This window comes from Vigna unguiculata, chromosome 6 (genome assembly GCF_037176805.1).
Source record: "Vigna unguiculata cultivar grain cowpea cultivar isolate G323 ecotype 2 chromosome 6, ASM3717680v1, whole genome shotgun sequence".
NCBI classification, from domain to species: Eukaryota; Viridiplantae; Streptophyta; class Magnoliopsida; order Fabales; family Fabaceae; genus Vigna; species Vigna unguiculata.
The window spans coordinates 37,780,020-37,802,051 of NC_140797.1; the positions used below are offsets into that span (position 1 = coordinate 37,780,020).

Genomic DNA, 22,032 nt, shown 5'->3' on the forward strand with positions numbered 1-22,032 from the left:
TCTAAATTATATAATTTGAAATTTAAGTTATAAAATGTGAAAATATATTTCGGATAGGATAATTTAAAAACATATTTTTTTTAATTGTGTGATTTGAATTCTAAAAGGACATTTTACACTTTTCTACCACCCATACGAAGATGCATGAAGAAATCATAGCAGTGGGGGAAGAAATAGCCCAAAACTGAATAACATATTCGACCGATTAATTTTTTTTTTCCATCAAATCAAATGCTTTATTTTTTTACAAATACAAATTACTGAACTTTACAATCTGAAAGTTGGAAGAGCATTGGCACAGATAGACATCTTAAATCCTCACAACTAACAACCACCCTACTTACTAAAAATACATAGCATAATGGCCTAAATCTGATTAACCATCTAAAACTTTCTTACATTCACTTTTGTTGGTTCATCTTGATTTTATAAGTGCAAGTGCATTAAAAACAGAAAAATCAAGAAAAGAAAAACACAAATCACAAAGAAACTATACATCAGACTACTCAAATATTCATGTTTCGGAAAGGAATTTACTCTTTTGTTTGCTACACAAAGGAAATGTGAGACACCTCGATCATTAATGACAAAATTAAGTCAAGATTTTGACAAATGTATGGCTTGTTGCACATGTTCGAGTAATATGAACTGTTGATCTTTTTTTCATCGATGATTATTGAGATTTTTTTACTTTCTCTCTAAAGTGAAAGCTTACTCCAGCAGAGTTAAATTCCTGTAGAAGAATATAACTTGTCTTTGAGTCACAAACCATACTTCGTCCTTATCATGTCAGAAATATAGCCAAAGCAAACCCAAAAGAGGGATTATTTTTTATCTAACCTATGACTGTATGCACAGAGAGTATACTCTTCTATATGTATATATACACAATTGCTATTGACCTCGCTGTTGAAGCCGATACTTTCCCAAAAAATTCACTATTGCTCTCCAAACCAAAGCAGCTTTGATATGGGATTCCAAAATCTAATATTTCTGAAAAACAAGAAGAAAAAAAAGAAAAGAAAGAATCATCATCTCTGCCTCATCAATAAAAAAAATTTAATAAACAATATGAAATCTCATGAAGAAACCACATTGGAAAGATCAGAAACAAAATTGTCCTTACTTTCAAAAGTGTAGAGAGACCCTGATGATACTTATTTCTTAAATAAGTTTAAGGATGGACATACAAAGTGAGAAACCAAGATCAATATCTTATTTGGACTAACCAAAGGAAATGATTACTTTAGAATTTAGAAGAACTACCACAATCTAAAATAAGGCATGGCCTGACAATGAAGTCCCAATAAGGCAAAAGAAGAAAAACTTACCCATAACTTCTAACGGGTTGAAATTGAGTATATTACTCTAACCCCTTTTGTATTTTACTTGCACCACACGTTTAAACACCTTAAAAAAATGACCATCGAATAACAAACCTCTTTTTGATTTTTTTATATATTTTTTTCAAAACAAAGGTGAGGGGTAAGTAACAAATAAAATTCAAGGGAGGTGAGAGTAATATACTGTTGATTCTAGTTTTTCCTCAGTCCAAGTGAAGAAAATTGGTTGCATAGAACTTGCATAGGATCTGGAAGACTATTATTTGTCAGATGATTCGAACTAGCAAGCCATGTCCCTGGAATGTCAAATTTCCTGCAGTAACTAATATGTTAATGATTCTATTTGAAATAAATTTTCCACTATTTTTGACCATGTGAAGCTAAACAGAGTTAGTATAGGAGTTATACCCATCATAACATCTGGTTTTGCAGCATCTAAGAATATCAACAGAATAACTCCTGTATGAAATGTCAATATTCCTTGCCAAATTGGTTACCTCAGACAATGGCAAAACATCCCAAATCTTCAAAATTTGAACATAATTTGAGTTCTCCTTTATAACATCGACGGTCCAAACAAGATAAAGTGACTCATTGACCTTGTACAGCTCCAATAGTTGGGAAGAAATATCATCCACAACTCCAAGATTTATTTCCCCTTTAGGCTGACGCCAACCACTTGAAAGTTGCCTCAGCAGGGAACATATTTTCTGGCAAATCTCAGCGCTCTTAATTCTTGCCATAGAGATTAGAAAACTTTGATTGAAGCAAACCTATAATAAAGTCACGGGAGTTCATGAAAACGGTAAAGCAGTTTAAGAATTGTCAGAAGACTAGGACAATAACCGATCTGGTATGCATTTATGATGTGAGAAACTTTTTGTTTTAGTTGGAAAAAATGTTCTCTGTCTCTTGTTATGTATGCTTTAAAGGGTTAACTTGAATTCTTATGTCTTTTTCAGTATTAAAAGTAGAGTCTCGAGAACGATTCTAAGGTCCGTTACCTTCCACCTTGCTTTCCTGAAGAGTGGAGAACTCAAATGCAGTAGATCACCAACTTGACCAAGATCAATAATGGAAGTTGTAATAGCATGAGATAACCTATCATCTTCGTCAGCATTATGATAACACCCTCGAGACCTAGCATCAAGGACTATTCTCTCCCAAATAGAGCCACTATTCATCAAAGTTTCCCCATTACCTACTATCCAAAGACAATACCTGTATAGATAAGGAACAGGACATTCATGATTACAACACATGTAGAACAAATAGCGTGTATAATAAATGGGAACATATCATACCTTGCTCTTGTTAAGGCAACATTAGTTCTTTGAAGGTTAGAAATAAAACCCACAAATCCCATGTTATTATATCTTACAGTGGATATTATTATCACATCCTCTTCACCACCTTGGAAACCATCAACAGTGCAAACCTTCACGGAAAAATTATGATCAACATCACCACCAATCCTTTTTCCAATAGCATCTTGTATGGCAATAACCTGAGCTTTATATGGAGATATAACACCAACACTAACAGTCCGTGTTCTAGAAACTGATTCTGTAAAGAGTCAATAGATGATAATTAAAATCCAAACATTACAATAAAAGTTACCATTCATAAATTACATGATGAAGAACTTATCACAAACATTTAGAGTTCAGTTGGTTACTTTTACCCGTAGTCATATTATAGATCACATAATAAAATTACCTTTGTAGAGCTCAAAAACAATCTCAGATACCACAGCTACTTCCACCCTATTTTTCCTGCTATTCCCTTCATCTAATTCATCTTGTCCATAAGCAACATTTATGAAAGAGTAGAACTTAAACATATCACCACATAGAAAATGCTTCTCATAGCTTCTTTCTTTGACCCTTGGAGAATCCAAAATCTGTTTGTCATAGAATTCCATATTTGGAAACAAGCTAATGGATGGATGCATTCTATACTGAATATTGAGAAACTGTTTTTCATGACCCAAGAGGACCAGCCTTTCAAACAAACTTCTTCCGAACCCTGCCTTGCTGGAAATCTGTATATTCATAAAAATTTCTATATGTTGAAATATTTTGTCCATGAATTTCATAACAGAGCTAAAAAGTGAGACATAATAACGAACATGCTTGCACAGTCAGGAAAACAGGAAATAACAAGACTGGAACACACCTCACTTTTGACTAGGGCAGGCAACTGTTTCTCGTCTCCAATAAGTACAACATGACGAAGACCAGGAAGTTGTAAAGGTATATTTGACTCACATTCTTTGAGTTGAGCAGCTTCATCAATAACTAACATTTCTAGTCTACAGTGTTCTACTGCATGCAATCTAGCAGAGCTCGCAGCAGTACAAAAAAGCATGCGAGATCTTCTGAGACAAAAGTTTTTGATTGAATATTCATCAGTAAAATCAGGAAGAACGAAGATATTAACAAGAGATTTCAGCATTTTAAGGCATTCTTTCCTGGTTACACCCAACTTAGCCTGCCAAGTACAGCAACTAGCTCTACTTTGATCAATAGTAGATACAGAAATGGCATCTTTAAATTCGTGATCAGTAATGGAATTGTTTGATAAAACTTCTAAAAGGACTTCAAGCCGATCAAGACATTCAAATAAACTTTTGATCGCTCTTAATGAAATAAAAGAAGTTGGCAAATGCGTACACATATCCACTGCAAATGTCCTCATCCGCCTCCAAATATAATTCAACTCTTTCGTGAAAAACTCATGAAATGTCAACCTTTCTATTTTGTTCTCACGGAAAAGAAGATCCTTCTTCTCCTGCTTATCATATTTGCTTTTGTTTGTCTCTTTAAAAGACAATCTGTTTTCTCTTAAAGTTCTATTAATTATTTTCATCCACTCATTTTGCTTACAAATTTTGGGGTCCTGCGACATATTTATTTTCTCTTGATTTGTTTGTTGACTTGCAATTACACGTAGTTCATTCTCTTCTTTCAAGCAGCCATCATCATCGATCTCATAATCCCTCTTTTCATCACACTTTAAATATTCATGATACTGCTCTTCAGGGATTTCAAGTAACCGAATTACCAGTTCTAAATGATGTTTCCAACCAGACAAGGGTGCAAAGCACCTGGCAAGAATATTTACACGGTAATCAAGAAATATATCAAGAAGATCATCTCGATCGTCAATACTCATCCGCTTTCTGTTGCCAAATAACACTATGTCGCCAAGACCATAAGTGTGATAATCAATGGAGTCCATCACTAGCCTAAGAAACCTGGAAGTCACTTCCAGCACAGCCACATTAGTTGGGGCACAAGTAAGTGTTCTGCATTTCCGCTTGAGGAGGGCAAATAGTAATGAGCCAACTGTTTTTGTTTTCCCTGTCCCTGGAGGGCCCCAAATCAATTTCACAGTAATTTTGTGAGAGCACTCCCTTGCAGCTAAACAACTTAAAACTCCCTCTTCTTGAGCTTTGTTCAAATCGAATGATCGAATAACAGCACCAATATTTGACACATCAATAGTGTACCTTTCACTAGAGAAACATTGAGCACAATTTCCCCCAACCTGTCAGAAGATGCAACATTTGAAGTACTTAATCATCTATCCAATCAATAAGGTTATCTTGACAAGGTAATGGAACAAAATTAGAGGGTATATACAAAGGATCTAGCTTCATCTGCTAACCAGTTGTACAGTTATACCATGAACTAGACATTGCAAGGCATATATATCTATGGTAAAAGGCAGAGAATAAACCATTGCTCTTACAGCAGGATCAGGTTGGAGCAGTTGTTTGATCACATGGATATCTGGACCTTCTGGATCCGAGTTCAGTGCATTCCATATACGCATATTTGTTGTTATATTGATAAGATAGGCAGCAAAACCATATATGCCATATACATATCTGCCATCCTCCTGCCAGTACATTTCCAATTTAATGGGATTTGAAGCTAGTATTTGAACCTCATAAACATCTTCCTCGTCTTTTTTCTTTCTAACCTTCCCAATTAAACCAATAAGATAGGAATTTCCATGCTTGTTCAAATCATCTATGCATTCTGGCCTTGTATTAGTCAAAGTAAAAAGTTGTCCAATCTCAGGCTCACATATATCCCCTTTTCTATCACTATCTACCACTGTTTTCATTTCTATCTGGTATAACAAATCCTGAGGAGGTTTATAATTTTCAGAAAAAGCAATGTCGGTTATTTCATACACCGGAGCCTCTGACAACATCTTCATGCTTGAGCATAAATCTGTACGAGTTTCCTCAATAAGAGGAAAAGTAAATGATTTCAAATAGTGAGCTACGGACAAGAATGTCTTTGGAATTTGCCTCACCTATTAAAACGTACAGACATAACAGCTTTAGTATCTCATTATATGCAAAAAAGGTAAGGAGCTTCTAGTATGCAATGAATGTTGACTACACAATCAGATATTTATCAACATATTAGAAAGATGTAAATCCTCAGTACTAACCAATAACTGCATGCAACCTGTAAGAATTATTTTCGTTTACACATGACATAACTCATTAATCCGTAAAAAAATCAATATATAAAAAAGAAGGAAAAACAATATTTTTTTCACATCAAAGAACATACTCAATGAAGAATCCTCAAGCCTGTTATGTACTAAAGAAACCTCAGGTAGCCCTTGTATGCGTGATCAGGGTGATCACACCTACTTATAAATGTATGATGCATGGATACAATACTTGTATCAAATACTATCCGATAGGGTGATACGATATGTTTATTTTTGAATTGCCAGGTTACTATATGTGACACTTACATATCTAAAATGTATAAAAATTCTTAAAACATAATGTATATATAATTGCAATTGCGTGAATGCAAGTAAAAACACATTTCTCATACATTGTAATAAAAACTATAACCTATCATCATCATAAAAGAATTAGTGCTTCATATATAAGATACTTCATCAATAAGTCCTGGCAATGTTAGAGTACAGGATATCGATATGTGACACATATTCCCCTCTAGAAATCACTATATATTGGGCTCAAATCAAATGATCCAGAATCAGACAGTCCACTTATGTTGTCAAACAAATTGATTCACACCTACACCAAGAAACAATGTAAAGAGGAAAATTGAATTATTACACCAACACTAAGGAACTTTGTAAATACCAAACAAAACCCAACGCATACGACAGACAGCAAGTTAGTTGCGTAAAGCCTACTAGCCTAACTAGACAGTAGCAACAAAAACACTCATACACTGAAAAATTCCATGGGAGGAAACTTCAAAGTTTTAAAGTGAGAATTTACAGCGTAATTTAACCTAAAACTAACTACGGTGAGTTCAGGAAAAAAAAAACGTCATAGAGGAACAAATGACCATTTAATAAAGCTAGGACATGAGTAACCTGACCTTGTCTATGTAAAGATCATTGTTGAGTACATCCTCAAGAGACCAAGATAGTATCAATCTCGAAAAACCTTCACTCGTTTCCATCACTTGGTTTCTAACAAAAATTCAATCAGATTATCACTCACTGATACAGAAATTCGTTGATCAATGCGGGAAAACGAATAGACATGAATGTACCTTTTGAATTTACCGGTTCGGAGAGAAGGAACAATTGCCCTTGCAGAGATAACAGAGAGGTTCCAGAATTTTACTCTCTAATACACGAGGCAAAACACACGAGGCATGACAATTGCCTAATTTATATAGAGATGTCATCTTTTTTGGTGAAAGAGGTTAGAAAAAAAAAATTATCGAGCATTCAAAATTTTATAGAAGAAGGAAATATCCAAATTGGTAAATCAAATCAGTGTGTTTTATGTACTATTGAAAAATTTAATTGCTAGAAAAGTATGTAGGTATTAGGAGTTATTTTGATAACTGACTTAAAAATTAACATATTCATCTTCTAAGAACTAGTGGAAAGGGATATGTATTAAATATGTCAATTCCGGGTAATTATTAAATTATGTAGTGATTAATTTTACTTTGGGAATTGAACTTTTTGATTTATAAAAAAATTGATAAATCCAAATAAAATATATTTTTTTATTATTATTGACTTTGTGTAATTACTTAATTAATATAAGTTAATAACAATAAAATATGTTGTTTATACACTTTAACGATAATGACACATGTATGTATTCCTTTTAGATTATTTTTGGAATGTATTAATTCAATTCTAACAAAGTTGGGGCAATTTCTTCTTCAGCTTCTGGAGTGTATTGTTTCTGGCAAGAATATTTTTGTCACAAACAAAATTGGACCGAGTGTGAAGTTAGTTTAAGGGGTGCGGAAACAAAAAGGCCCTTTTGTATTGTATATCATGTGCAAAAAAAAATGTTTAGTCTAAGCCCAAAATTATTTTCTGGTATTTGTATTATTTTATTAAGTTATAACATATGAAAAAAAAAAAAAAAAACATTTATGAGCCGTGTCTTTCCCGTTCCTCATTCGTTGTTCCAAACTCTTCACCGCCCTTAGCTTAGAAACTCCCATTTGAGCCTTCGATCTCAAATTTGAATCGGGTAAGTTAATTTCCCACTTTCGAGACTTTAATAATGATTTCGAAGTTCCGGTTTTATATTTTTCCCGTTGGATTTCAATTTGATCGATTTCATCACTTTATTTCTTGCTATGTTGTAATCTATGGCTTTGCTAGGTTTCAAAATTATGATCTTTTGCATTGGATTTCTTCTGCGGCCGATTTCAATTTTTTGAATATAGTTCTTGTTTGGTACTGTGAAGGGAACATAACAGTGGGTGGTTGCTCCGCAGGAGAAGGTGTTGCATATATATTTGACTGTGGAAGATGCACCCTCCTTTAACATTGCACAAACACCCAATGTGCGCTGAAGTGAGTTTGTTTTATCTCTCTGTTTAAAAATAAACCAAACTATTTACTATTATTAATGTATTCTTAAATAGATATTGTTGTTGTGTTATTGGTGTACTTGTTGTGTATTGTTAATTTGATGCTCATAGTTTTGTCATGGGATAATGGTTAACTGTAGGATGTTTGGTCTTAATCTAGTGTTTCTATGAGTAAATCACCTTTGCAATGTAAACTTTTAATGGCTATGTGGAGTTTTATGTTGGATAAATGGAATGAAGCTTTGATGACAATACTTAAAAAGCTTCAATCTCCTTTCATTGCCTTTGCAGTCCACGGTGGACTTTAGAAATTCAGATTTTACTAAGCTACTATTTAGTTTAAGATTTTATTTCTACTTTATTTATTATCTTCGGAAGTCTGTATGGCAAATGGGTAGAGTGAAGACAATTTTTATTTGTTTCTGTTTTTACTTTTCCTTGTATAAGCTTTAGAATACGGGAAATAAAGTAAAAATAGAAAATAAGGGCAAACTTTTTCACTTGGTCCTGAATTTCACTGTAATTGGTCTTGCAAAGGTGAAGCAGTATAACTTTAATTTAGACTGTGCGTTTATGCAGATTATTGAGCAGTTTCAAAAGTGTCATGTAGAACATCCAATTGCCAAATTCTTTGGCGAATGTACTGATTTGAAAATAAAATTGGATCGCTGTTTCAGAGCAGAGGTGAACCTTTTTCTTTTCTTATATTTTATTTTTTTGTTGTTGTTTGTTAAGGATCTCTCTTTGTTCTCCTAGAAAGCTTTGAAGCGGAAGGCTAATTTTGAAGAGAGCAAAAAGTTAAAGGAACAGTTGCGAATTTTGAGGAAAGAAAATGCTGCAAGCAGCAGTCAATAGAAGGATTTTTTGAGATGTAGAAAATGCCAAACTGTTCTGCAAATTAGAACATTTTATACATGGCCTTTATATGATATACTTCTTACAGCCTTAAAAGAGGGTTGTTACACACGACCATATTGTTTGAAGTATTTTTTATGCCCTTGCCTGCTCTGTCTTTATGCTACTCAGTCAATAATCATTGATTCATTATGCGTGCTGCTCACTTACATGCATGCTACCCAGTCAGCATTACATGTTTGTTGGCTGATGTAATTAGGATTTAAACTTGGAATCAGGGAGTAAAAAGCACTCATAAAATGTATGGTTTCTAAGGTTCTAAATTTGCTATGACTTGACAATGAGCATAACATGTTTGGGTTCCACTGTAGACAGTGAACCAGAATGTTAAAGTACCTATCCCTGCATGATGTAGGTGGTTATGTATATAACTTCGCTTGAAGATTACTTTGCCTTGGGAACATTATGGCTGTTACTGTCAACTGTTTCTTTTAATGTCTGTATTATTTATGCGGTTTACTTTATTAGGTGAAGACAGATATCAGCACCATGTTCTTTCTTTTGCCAAGAATGGGCACTCTGTAGCACCCAGGTCTTATTTTAGATAGATGTTTTTTAGTATTTATAAGTTAAAATTGACTTGTGTATTTTTAAAAGATTAACATCTCTCTCAAGTTAAAATTAGCTTCTGTATTTTTTTTAAAAGATTTTTGTGCATTCTTAATTTGAACATGAGAAAAGTTTTATATGGTTTCTTAACTCTTGCTTTTTGTTGGCTTACTACCCTCCAGTGCTGCGAACATTTTCCCTGTATTTTTCAAATTGTAGTTTGTTTCTTTGGTGAAGGTATTCAAAGGTAAAAATCGAAAGGGAGTATAAAGAAGTTATCACTCATGCCATTTGATATAACTTTAAAATGTTCTAAAAGATGATGTGATGCCTAACTTACGTAAATCTAATTCAATCTTCAATAGACGCACTTAGCTCTCAATAAAGCATATCATTCTCTAATCTTCCGAAACTAGCTTAGACACAACCAGACACTCACTGAGATCCTAATTTCTGATCTTAAATCCTCTAGTCGGCTGTAACTACCTTAATCATTGAAAAACGAACAAAAGAATCTAAAAGAATTGGAAACCTTTTGGAGCAGCAAGCAACTAAGTAATTAAATCCATTATTAATAAGAAAAGAATATTTTTTTAATTTAAACAAACATTACATTGAATCTTAAACATAATGTGCGAGCATCCAAAAAGGAGTTGAAATTCCAGTTTCACGCAGTGAATTTTTCCTTGTTTAGCTTTTGATCGAGTTTTCCAAGAGAATGCTGATAACTTAAAGCAAAAATTGTGGTCATAAGACAAAAGGAACAAGGAATACAAGTTCGAATTTGATAAGCAAATACACAACTTTTGAGAGCTTCACTGGGTTGAGTTCCTATTTTGTGCTGCAATTCTGTAGGTGAAATTTACATCCAAAGTAAACATTATCATAGGAAGTACTATTAACTTGGCAACATTCCACCCAAGCAACTGTTTGGTTAAAACTTTCCATGTACTTAATTCTATATTAACACTGTCTATGTACTTTGATTAAGGAAGTGACTCCCCCTTCGTTTCCGTTTACTTACGTGCGTGAGAAAAATCGTTTCACGGCATCAGTGACAGATATTGCCTTTGTTGCACTCTGGCCAGTCTTCCAGACCTTGAATTCTAAGGGTATTGGAGAAGTTTCCGTCCAAAGTTTGAGTGCAGACATTGTATAGGGTCCTCCTGTTTCACCAAAGGAACCTATACAATGCCAAATAGAAATATCAGGATTCTCTTGTTCATCATCGTCACTTAAAACGATGACACCTGCAGTAGGATTGCTCAATTCCTTGTCTTCCACTGGAATAGCTGAGGTACATGTATCCTGTTTGTCATTGACACTTGCAACTGAAATGCTTTGCTTCTCCTTTATTCTTTGTTCAGCATCCAAGGTAACACACAGATTTCTGCCATTTATTATAACAGAACCAGATTCAGTGTTCCTCAGTTGGCACAAGCCATATTTTGCTGGATAGTTCAGATTCAAAGAGTTTAGCCTCAGGATCATCTTACCTTGCTTTTGAGGTAGAAGATTGAGGCATATTCCTTTGAGAAGTGTCTTTATATTGGGAAGCAGTACTGGCAACAGGAAAGGTTGTGCCCTCTTGGTTTTCCTTTACTGGAGATTTTGGACCTAAGCCATGAAAATTAACACAGTGCATATTGTGAGGTACATTTGCAAATACTGTCTACATAAATTTCCTCACATAACCCAGAACAAAAAAAAAGGTCACTTTTTACAGTAAAATGCATACACGTCTACAGATTGCTTAACCTTGAAATGATATGGTGGGCTAAATATAGGAATGTAATAATAAAAGGTTCATAAAATACAGTAAAAGAAGGATTTGGTTGTTTAAAACATATAAACTTAAAACTGTGTATTTAACTTCTAATGTACAATAGTTCATAATAAAGACAAACTTCACCATATATTGGTATAGGACAATGAACTTTTAGCTCCCTTAATGGTTAATGTTATCACACTACAGCTGTACAGGGATGCAAACCTTTATTTTAAGGTTCTAGTATGACTTTCAATCATAATCTTCCACATATACCTTGTGCAAGGGCTTGAAATTCAACTAATGCACTAGAACGAGATACTTTATCTTATTTTTTTTACTTCTCCATATTAATAGACTTTCTCTAAAAGATATACAGTACCAAGAGGTAGATTTTTTGTCAGTATCAAAACAAGTATATCAAGAACATACTTTTTGTGGGAGATGAAAATTCTTCGGGGGCGGGGGAGGACTTAATGTATTAATTGTTTACGTAGATGGTATAGTTGTAACTTGAAATGATTAGGCACCAGGAATGGAAGTCTTAAAAAAAAAAACGTTTGACAACAAAATTTGAAATTAAAGAGTTAGGCATATTGAAATATTTCTTGGGTATCAAAATGACTCATTCCCGTCATGGTATTTTCATCTCCCAACGAAAATCTGCTAGAATTATTGGATGAAACTGGTAAATTAGGATGCAAACCAGTAGAGACACATATTGCACAAAATCACAAACTTAGAGAATCAATTGAAGATGTAGCAGCTGATAGACAATCTTATCATATGCCAGTTGGAAAATTGATCTACTTGTCTTACCCTAAGCCCAACATTACCCATGATGTATTGATTGTAAGTCTGTCCATGCAATTCAAAGGACACTCATGTCTGAGTTGTTATCACATTTTGCAGTACTTGAAAGGATCTGGAAAATGAATTCTATTTACAAGGGAAATGAGATGATCTTGGAAGCCTACACAGATGTTGACTATGCAGGTTCTCTATATACAACAAAAAGATCTAAATCCTGATATATCACTTCTCTTGGAGGAAATTTGGTGATTTGGGGGAGCAAAAAACAAAATATTGAGACAAGATCAAGTGCAAATACAAAGTTTAGAGCAATAGACTTTTGGATTCGTGAAATACTATGGTTAAAGATAATTTTAAAGACTTGAAGATTGATGAGAAGAAGCCTATGAGACTGTATTGCAATAACAAGTTGGCAATAAATATTGTGCTTAATCCAATATAATAGAACTAAATATCTTGAAATAGAAAACATTTCATAAAGGAAAAGTTGGATAAGTAGTAGACTTTAAGCCTAACTCAACCTCACAAAACCAGCTTGTAAGGTGAGATTTGCACCCACTTATACACTATAAACTCGTCTTATCTCTAGTCGATGTAGGACTTCCAACACATCCCGTCGCGTCGAGGTATATACATCTCATGTATGGGACTACACATTAATGTGTGGTCTGATAACAGCTCGATAGTGCTAAAATAGGCTTTAACAATAACTCTGATACTATATTAATTCAACCTCACAAAACTGGTTTGTAAGATCAGGTTTGCATCCACTTAAATACTATAAACTCATATCTCTAATCAATGCGGGACTTCTAACAAATATGATAGAACTAAAAATGTTGAAATAGAAAACATTTCATTAAGGAAAAGTTGGATAATGGGACAATTTGTACACCATTTGTATTCTCTAGAAATCAACTTAGAAATCAACTTACAGATGTAATGACGAAAGGGCTAAGTGGTGCCACATTTCAGTCTACTGTTAATGTTTCCTTGAAATATGTCGGAGATAATGTTTCCTTGTTCAAATTTAATTACATTCCATGATAGGAGATTTAATTACATTCCATAATAAGGAGGATAAGTTGACCATATAGTTTAGATTTATTGTACAGGATATCCTAAATTACAGGGATAGATTGTGTCTATCGTAAATCAGGAGTTTCCTTAATCAAGTTTTCTGTATTCTATTTAAGGGCAATTTCTCTCTTTTGTGAATATTATCAGTAACAACTTTTTTGAAAAAATTGTATGATGTAGGCACCCCATAATATCAAAGTCCCTCTCACTACCCCACTTTTATTTAAAGGTACCACTCACAACTGTTTGTAACAACCATAAATGCTCTTCCTTTAATTACCTAATCTCTCTTCTAGAATATACTTCTAAGGTCCATTTGGTAGAGTAGAAAAATAAAGTGGGTGAAACTAAAATATGCAGATGGAAATAAGAAAGAAATAACGAGAAAAGTAAAGATATTTGGTTGAAGGGAAATAGAAAAGAAATAATGAGATAAATAGATAGATTAATAGAAATAGACGAGATATAGAGCGAAAAAACTCTAGTGAAACACACTGACTTTCTAATTCTCTCATTCCTTTTTCTATTATACCAAACAAACCTAATTTTATCCATCCCACCCATTTCCAGTCCCTCCCCTCCAGCCAAACCAGCCCTTAATTTTGGAACCTCTGGGTACCCAACTCATGCAGAAAAGTATCTTCATTGGTCGTGATCTCGTCCATAAGAGAAATAAAGGTTCTCCAAACGGATACATACACACTGACGTAGTGTGTATTTTCTTGTAAAGCTACAACAGTTATATTTTCTTGTAAAGCAACAACAGCTATATCCTTCTTTACCAAGAGCATATAAATCACATTTTTCAGCACATGGATTAAGTTTAGGCCTAAAATTTACTGTGACATAAACAAAGATAATACAACCAGATTGTTTTGGGTTAGTCAGCATGTATTCTTCGCCTGGTTAAGAGATTTGAAGCTATAGTTGTCAACAGAATCAGCACAGAAGTACGATTTTATTAACTAATAAATATGATGCTAGCAAACATGATAAGCCAAACAAGTTCAGCAAGACCATTCTATTGAAGAATGTTAGGATAACCAGATTAGAACTGAATTCCTATTTTAGTTAAAATCGCAGAGGGCAACTATTAAATTTTTTTTTTTTGTCAGAAGGTATGAAACTGATTTTCAACCATATCGACGAAGTTTTAAAATAAATTTGACACATCAGACTTGTCAGACATAAAATAAATACAACACTTGCATAACAACATCAACCTGATTTACATACTATTGTCTGGTAGATATGTATTCAAAATAACATATATATGTAAAAACTAAAAAAAAGAAAGTAAAGATAGAAAAACATGGCAAACCTGCAGCATATGTTCTATTATTTAGGCAATGAGCAAAACCAATGTGTTTGGAATACTGTCCGACAGAGTTACAAGTCTGTCCACTGGCTAATTCTGACAAGCCACCTTGCTCAAGTTTATCTCTTCTTGGGGAACCGTCTGGGGATAGTGTGGTACCAACTATTTCAGGAATTACTTTTGGCATGTCATTTAATAAACGTGATTGCTCGAATTGTGTCTCAAGCTTCAGCCTTTGATCTAAGTACTCAGAAAGCGTACGGAAAATGGTCAAGGATCAAACTACTCACACAGAAAAGATCAAACTCCAAACAGAGAATAAGACAACATTTATCAAAAATCAGCTTAGTTTACAACTCCTCTCTCCCACTTTAAATCGATTGAGATAGATATGCTTGATCAAGCATTAAAATGGAAAACAACTGAAAATACTTTGACCATTAGCCACAAATTTGAGGCATCAATAAAAAAAAGTAAACCATGAAAGGATATTCTCTCCTCCATCCCTTTTCATTTGCCCGATCAATTAGGTTTTGTAATAATACTAACTTCCTTGGGATCCACTGTCACATAAAGCAAAACATAAAGACAAACATCAGTAAAAATAAATTATACGCGTGGTGCTCTTTAATAGCCTAAAAGAATCAGGTGTTCAATAATGTTAACATGCAATTAGACATACTAAGCATAAAGAATTAAAGTAATAATTTAAGGGCAGATTTTAAAATTTAGTTTGCATAATATGTTTAGTGTCTGCTGGCATGTGCTTAAGCGAGTTTTATAATTACAAGATACAATCAATTCTAACCACTGAATTTTGGAAAATAGTAATTAATAAGCTAGCCTTTGTTGTTGAATTTTATGATGCATAGACCGTGTTTATAACTGCTAACCTACACGAAAATTGTATTGTGAATTGCATTCTATCTTTATAATCACAAAAGGGACAAACAATATTGATAAGTACATACGTACATGCTTTATTATATCTTCATGTAGACTTCTAGCTTTCTGCTCAAGCTCCAGCTGTCAACATAAAGAGGTGGTTGTCATCTGTTGGTCACATGATGGTACTATGACTAACTAACAAATTATATTATTCTGCAAATCAAACTATAGCACATAAAACACATAAAGACCATTTAATCAGTATAGTCTAGACTTACTAAAGTATATGTTTAACGGCCCTAAACTAGAATGAAAGACACAGATATACTGTTGAAAATCAACACAAAGATACACGGTCTCCTTTTACCGAAAATTATTGTTTTATCATTCATGAACATGAAATAGAGATGACAAAGATTAAAAAGATTAGAAATGGTTTAAATTTTGAAGTCTAATTTAGTTGAAGTTCATGATTCTATTATCAAAATTGAGGGATGTTTTGGCATGAAAGACTGGGGTCCTATCAACTTGAAGTCATTAAATTTCATGCAAGATAATTCGGGATAAAAAATCTTGGAATATCATTTTTAAAGATATGAAGTTAAATTAAATGACTATGATGACAATGATTTAAGCCAAGAAATTAAAGGAAAACTTGTTGGTATACTGACTGCACTCCCGGTTCGTGGAGTTAAAGCTCAACACATGACAAATCTCAAGGAGTGTGTTAAAGTGATGAGACTTTTCCCTTACTAGAATTGAATAAGTTTTAGATAGAGAACTTGTTATTGTTGTAGATTTTATCTTCTTCTTTTTTCTGTTTAGTTAATTAATTTAAATTTCAAAGAAATCTAATGGTAGGTTACATAGTTTAGGAACATCAAATTGGTCGTGAGCATATACATTCTCGGTTGATGATTATGTTCCTCCGTTTTTAATCTTCTATTTTGTGAGATTGAGTTGGACTTTGAAATAAATATCTAAAATGATGCTCTGCCTCAGTTTCTAAATTACAGTTTACAATTCTAAAAGCTAATCGGAAGAAATTACATTTGACGAGCTCAAGTCTTCAACGGCAAAGGTAAACTGGGTTACGTGACTGGAGACTCTCCTCAAACAGGAAAGACCAACCCTTTGCTTCATAAATGGATGTCAGAAAACTCTCTCATCATTATTTGGCAGATCAATTAAATGGAGACAACAATTTAGAAATCATATTTAAATTCCCCCTCCAAAGGCTTCCTTACATGCAGTACTACTGCTATTCTATAACAAAAATTGGTTCACCATTTTATTTGCTGAAAACTTCAAACATAACCAACACATTGCAGAAAAATGTTAATTAATAATTTATCATCAAACTCAAGATTTACAGTTCCCTTAATAAAATTTAAACAGATCATTGAGCAATGAGCATAGTATTTATTATGGTATGCACTAAATCACTAATAAGTCATACAAACTAACCACGGTAGGCTGTTTGAGCAGACCGTTTCTCATTCTGTGATACAGATCTTGACATTCCTCCTGCATAACATCAAATGTTATAATTATGAATCCATGGAAGGAAACTGTTGCTTACTTAGTTCCAGTGCCTATAAGGAAAGGAGAAATTAGAGAAAAATCTTATTACCACTGTATTCATACCTCAGAAAAGTCATCATCTGAAATTTTGGAGATAGGTACATTTTTTGGCACATTAGAAAGCTGAAGCATAACTTCCTTGTTGGTTTCATCATTGTTTAAAGGTCTGTTTATTCCTGTAATTTTGCAGATAAAGAATGTCAACTATGCATGTAAGAAAGATGGCTAGTATAACAGCATCAGGAATGTTGACCTTCCACAGCAATGTACTGTGCCTAAAGAAAGAACAAAGTAAAATATGCTTGAGATTTTATATTTCATTTATATTTAGATATGCGTTTTGAATACAATGGATGACTCGGGATCTTTTTCTTCCAATACAAGAAAATTAGAGTCAAAACTATATGCATGGTCCACTAATTCTTTTAAAATATTTAAAAAAATGAAGTTCAAGATAAAGTTATGATGAGTTTAATCCAATTAATTCCTTTACATGTCTTGTCAAAAGAAATAATATTATTTAATCGAGTATAAGAAGCAGTAGATTTATTTTGAGTAAAAATAAATAAAAGGCAGTCGGTATATATAATTTTACATAACAAAGCATTTTGCACAGGATCCTCTATAATTTTACATCACAAAAGTAGTTTATATACCTACAGTTCTTCAACTCATGTATTATACACATGCTAACTAGATACAAAACAAGAATATCTTACTACTAGCTGCAACAGACATGTCTATCTCTTCATTACATAACATGAATTTTAAGGCAAATTACATACCAAGAAATTTTTTGCATACTTCTGATCCCATTTCAGAAATAGGATCATCAAACAATTACACTATTAGCAGTTTATTTGAAAACCTTTTTGCTGCCAGCAAAAATTAACTACTTTACTTCCATTAAAAATTGAAAAATCTACCAAGTACTATTTCAGTAGTTTGAAGAAGTCAAGAGATAAATTACCTACAACTTGCACAAGCAGATGTGAATTCTTCTGTAAATAGTCATTCGGATCAGTTTTGATTCTTACAAAACTTCCTAGCACTTTGCCATCAAAAGTTTGTGGTTGCTTTGAAAGTTCATCGACTAAACTCCTCTTCAAGTAGACAAGCTTGAGGTTCGAACTAACTATTGCTGCAAAACAGCTTTGATGCCCTTCAGAAACTATGTTTACATTATGAGATTCTGTACATGAAATCGATTTTCTCTTTCTTGACAAGTTGGATGGTTCATTGTAATCCCTATCTTCAGAACTGCTACTAATATCGTCCATTTCTTGACAATTCTCAGCAAAGTGTGGTGCCAGAAGATTTTGCATCCTGTTTTTGTTTACGGATTTCCTCCGCAGTAAGGATATCAGCAGTGCATCGCAATGTATCTTTCTCTTTTTCTTAGGGTCAAAAAGATTGTTTTCTCTGCAGTACTCAATAATGATTGAAGTGACATCATGTTCAGAAAGTTCATTGCTCGTGTCTTGGCCTATATATTCAAGAAATTCTATGAGAGGTCTCGAACCCCATCCAATAAATTCTTTTTTCTTATCTTTCCCACTTCCTTTCGTTGATTTTAACTTTCCCAGACCCTTCTTTGTCCTCCCCGACTTTGATCCTGCTGTGTCACTCAGGTCATCACAATCAGAAACCATATAGCTACTCACGTCTTCGGAATCACCAGTGTCATCTTCCTCTACACCTATTTCATCTGGATCCAAGTCACATTTGCTTTTGCCATTCTTAAAAAATCTATGGGCAGAGTGTACATGTTTATAATTCAGCCCTTCTTCTTTTTTGATGCTTTTATAATATTCTGAAAATAAGAATTCATATGTATCTTGATCTTTGAAATCTACCACTTCCTGTTAATAAAAAAGCATGAAAAAATAAAGTGATAGAAAGAAAATAAAATTGTTTTAATAGTTCCAGAGAAAGATAAATGTTCTATACTAAATTCCAAGTTCCCATCAAGAAAAAGTAAAATAAGCATGTCTTAAGTTAAATGCGAAAATACTACACTTGACCATAGTTTAAATTTTAAAATTCTATAACTAGGCATACATTGAAATCTTATCCAGTCATGAAAAATTCTCCATTCATCAGTATGCATCAAGCATCCAGCCATAAAAGACCATATGTTAGTACTGATTATAATTTCTTAGTTAAAATTCATCAAAACTAACTCTACAAACGTAAGATTTCATTTTCAAGTCTCATTTCATACAAGTGAGAGGAATGTAAGAAATACAGATTTGGTTCCTTTTAGTGTTTTTCATAAACAATTTTTGCTTTTAATTAAAACAATAACAATAAAACAGTTCCAGACTGTGCTTCCAAGTTTCTCTTCAAAATAAATAGAACAATATTTATTTTTAAAAAACAGGCAAAAACACAGAAAAGATGTGCCTCTGTTAATATTACTGTCCCAGCTTAACAACCTGTGTAGTTTTAATAGCCATTCTTGTCACTTGCTAGTAAAAAAATTAAACTTGTATTTTTCCATTAATGGCAATTTTCCATTTTGTTTTCAAATTTAGGATGTCAAATACTGTCACAATTTGTCTTCCTTTTACCCTTGCTGCATATAAGATGTGATTGAAAACAATCTTACCCCGTCAGAATCAATACTAGCATCATCTTCAATTAGAAAAGCAAGTTTTAAGCAGTGTCTGCAAAATCCTTTGTTCCCTTTGACAATTGTAAAGTCAGCATCATAAAAGCATTTCCCACAAGTAGCTTTTGGACAGCAAAAACACTTAATCTTAGACACTTTATGGCAGAGGTAGCAAAAATGTGAACCTGCAAAAAGAATTTATTCAAAAGTCCTTCAGTAACAAAAGGATCAAAAGGCATTCTAACATGGTCTCTTAAACATGAACAGAGAGAGGAAACAGGGGGTAGACGCATTTATAGCTATGCATGGAAAATAAATTGACCGTATACGAGGTTTCTTAGGAGTTGTAATACAGATAAACAGTAGTTTTTTTTTGCTTATTTTTTGAGATAATCAAGCAATGTAGACTCTGACAACAAATAGTGTATAAGAGAACAACTGAAGCATCTGTGCATAATTCCCAGATATATAAGATGAGTAATTAGATCTCAAGGTGGAATCAATTGCATAGAGAAAATATATTTGACTGTCTTCCAATAATGGTAGGGTGATAGGCAGAAGCAGGGCTTACTACAAGTCCATTCACTTCCGTTCTCCAAAAACGAATCATCTTTATCCACACAACGAGGATGATAAGCTTTCCGGCAACCCCTTCAATCAACATGGGTTAATTAACAGTCAAAAAGAAAGTCTTTTCCAGAGAATAAAATGATACAAGATTTCAAATTGAGATCCACTGTTAATTACACGCACACACACGATTGAAGAAGATTTCAAGTAAACCACAATTTTACCAACAAAAGGTAAAATAAACAAAGCCTAAAGTATGAACAACTTATTTTTTTAATACCTCACAATTTTCTGTGTTTGCTGCAAGGCCAAATTCTTGGTATAAATTAGAAAACAGGTATGAAAAATTTGATGCCATTTATAGAAGCAGCAAACTACCACGGGTCAAATTTATGTACACACTTCATATTTCCCACAAAAACAAAGACCCAAGTGAAAAGTCACAGCACTCTGTAAAAAATTAAAACAAAAAAAAAATTAAAAAATAAAGTAATTAAATATTATGTTCTTTTTAGTACAGATTCATCTGTCACTACCAAAGGTTAAAAAAAAAAAATTAATGTAGTATATAAAAGATTTGTAAGAAATTTATATCTGCTTCATTTCGAAAGTGTCCCAAGAATAAACAGTCTTCTTCTCATTCATAGCTCATTCTTGTATTTTAAAATTAAAATTTCATCTCTACAACTTACACTTGTTTGGGAGTTGAAACTTACCCATGGTCACAGACCATTAACAACCCTCCATCCTTGCACATAAAACACCAGTCCTCAGTATCCTCGGTCCTTGTCTTCTTCTTCTTCTTCTTTACGGTCCTTGTCTTCTTCTTCTTCACCATCTTGTTTCACGAAAATAAAATAAACAGACTCCAACAACTCTGCAAAATGTAGCTGAAAGAAACCAAAAAATCAGATAAGAAAATGCAGTACTAAGAAAGACAAAAAAGATGAACTGAACGTAAGAACAGACCTGAAGATAATGAAAATTTCAATCTGTAAGAAAGCTGTGAGTAAATTCTGAAGGCATTGGTGAGGGATGGAGGGAGTGATCACAGTGAGAGGGTGAAAGAGTGAAAGAAAAGTAGGGCACAGAAACCGAAGAAAGGGTCTGAGTAGGATTTTAGTGGGACACATTGAGTGTATTTATTATTATTATTATATATACAAATTCGAACCTTACATTTTCTAAATCAAATTATTTTCAATAACTACAGATGTTCTGACTCATCTTGGTTTTTCTTTTTTGGGTGTTACAAATTTAATAACGCGGTTTAGTCCAATGTTATTATTATTGCAAAAACGTGTATCGCATGTTTTTATTCAAATTTTACTTAAAAACTCAGTTCTCTTGAAGAGTTAAAATTTGGAATCTTTTTGTACACTTTTTTTTTTCTTAAATTTAATTTTATAAATTTTAGTCCATTTTATAATTTTGACTATTGTTTAATTTAATAGTGGAAATCATATAAATAAGATGTATTTACATTTATGGTATGTTCCGTGAATGAAAAAAAATTGAAAGTTGTTGTATACACAGGCATCTGATATTATTTCTCATTTTAAACAATTAATTTCCTTCTTATTTTAAAAAATTTGTCTTTTCCGAATTAGTGAAATTGGTACTACTATGGTACTTTTGGTAAAAAAATAAAAATAAAAGCAGAGAAAATAGGTGAAAATAAATAAGTAAAAGAGTAGAATAAAAGTATATGTTATTTGATC

At 33.1% G+C, this 22,032-nt stretch overlaps 3 protein-coding genes across 10 annotated transcripts; 1 reads left to right on the forward strand and 2 right to left on the reverse strand.

Annotated features, from left to right (window-relative positions):
- Positions 1-491: 491 nt before the first annotated feature.
- LOC114188754 (uncharacterized) lies at positions 492-7,105 on the reverse strand. 4 transcript variants are annotated; one of them, XR_003605441.2, is made up of 11 exons: positions 6,917-7,105; positions 6,740-6,833; positions 5,100-5,675; positions 3,522-4,895; positions 3,063-3,387; positions 2,648-2,909; positions 2,348-2,564; positions 1,752-2,116; positions 1,332-1,656; positions 841-993; positions 492-733 (listed from the first exon to the last, which is right to left on the reverse strand). XR_003605441.2 is itself a non-coding variant. In XM_028077387.2 (10 exons), the coding sequence occupies exons 2-9, from the start codon at positions 6,821-6,823 to the stop codon at positions 1,536-1,538; spliced, it is 3,324 nt and encodes a 1,107-aa protein (XP_027933188.1). In that variant the 5' UTR covers positions 6,824-6,833; positions 6,917-7,105; the 3' UTR covers positions 492-993; positions 1,528-1,535. The 4 variants fall into 4 exon arrangements, 1 of the variants encoding a protein (XP_027933188.1); XR_003605440.2 differs by having other exon boundaries at positions 492-993; XR_014995981.1 differs by lacking the exon at positions 6,917-7,105 and adding an exon at positions 6,281-6,426 and having other exon boundaries at positions 492-993.
- Positions 7,106-7,727: 622 nt separating this feature from the next.
- On the forward strand, positions 7,728-9,211 carry LOC114188756 (Cytochrome c oxidase biogenesis protein Cmc1-like protein). Of its 3 annotated transcripts, none has more exons than XM_028077390.2 (4): positions 7,728-7,866; positions 8,087-8,195; positions 8,792-8,896; positions 8,969-9,211. In XM_028077390.2, exons 2-4 carry the CDS (start codon positions 8,151-8,153, stop codon positions 9,065-9,067), a joined length of 249 nt encoding a protein of 82 aa, XP_027933191.1. In that variant the 5' UTR covers positions 7,728-7,866; positions 8,087-8,150; the 3' UTR covers positions 9,068-9,211. The 3 variants fall into 3 exon arrangements, with proteins under 3 accessions (XP_027933191.1, XP_027933193.1, XP_027933192.1); XM_028077392.2 differs by having other exon boundaries at positions 7,735-7,866; positions 8,117-8,195; XM_028077391.2 differs by having other exon boundaries at positions 7,748-7,866; positions 8,001-8,195.
- A 1,194-nt stretch (positions 9,212-10,405) lies between these two features.
- Positions 10,406-21,432, reverse strand: LOC114188755 (uncharacterized protein At5g08430-like). 3 transcript variants are annotated; one of them, XM_028077388.2, is made up of 13 exons: positions 21,281-21,432; positions 21,028-21,201; positions 20,313-20,392; positions 19,739-19,926; positions 18,098-18,989; positions 17,191-17,303; positions 17,011-17,070; positions 16,594-16,680; positions 15,631-15,681; positions 15,148-15,218; positions 14,659-14,912; positions 11,173-11,293; positions 10,406-11,066 (listed from the first exon to the last, which is right to left on the reverse strand). In XM_028077388.2, the coding sequence occupies exons 2-13, from the start codon at positions 21,147-21,149 to the stop codon at positions 10,697-10,699; spliced, it is 2,409 nt and encodes an 802-aa protein (XP_027933189.1). In that variant the 5' UTR covers positions 21,150-21,201; positions 21,281-21,432; the 3' UTR covers positions 10,406-10,696. The 3 variants fall into 3 exon arrangements, with proteins under 3 accessions (XP_027933189.1, XP_027933190.1, XP_085531401.1); XM_028077389.2 differs by lacking the exon at positions 16,594-16,680; XM_085675275.1 differs by lacking the exons at positions 20,313-20,392; positions 21,281-21,432 and having other exon boundaries at positions 21,028-21,164.
- Between the last annotated feature and the right edge of the window lie 600 nt (positions 21,433-22,032).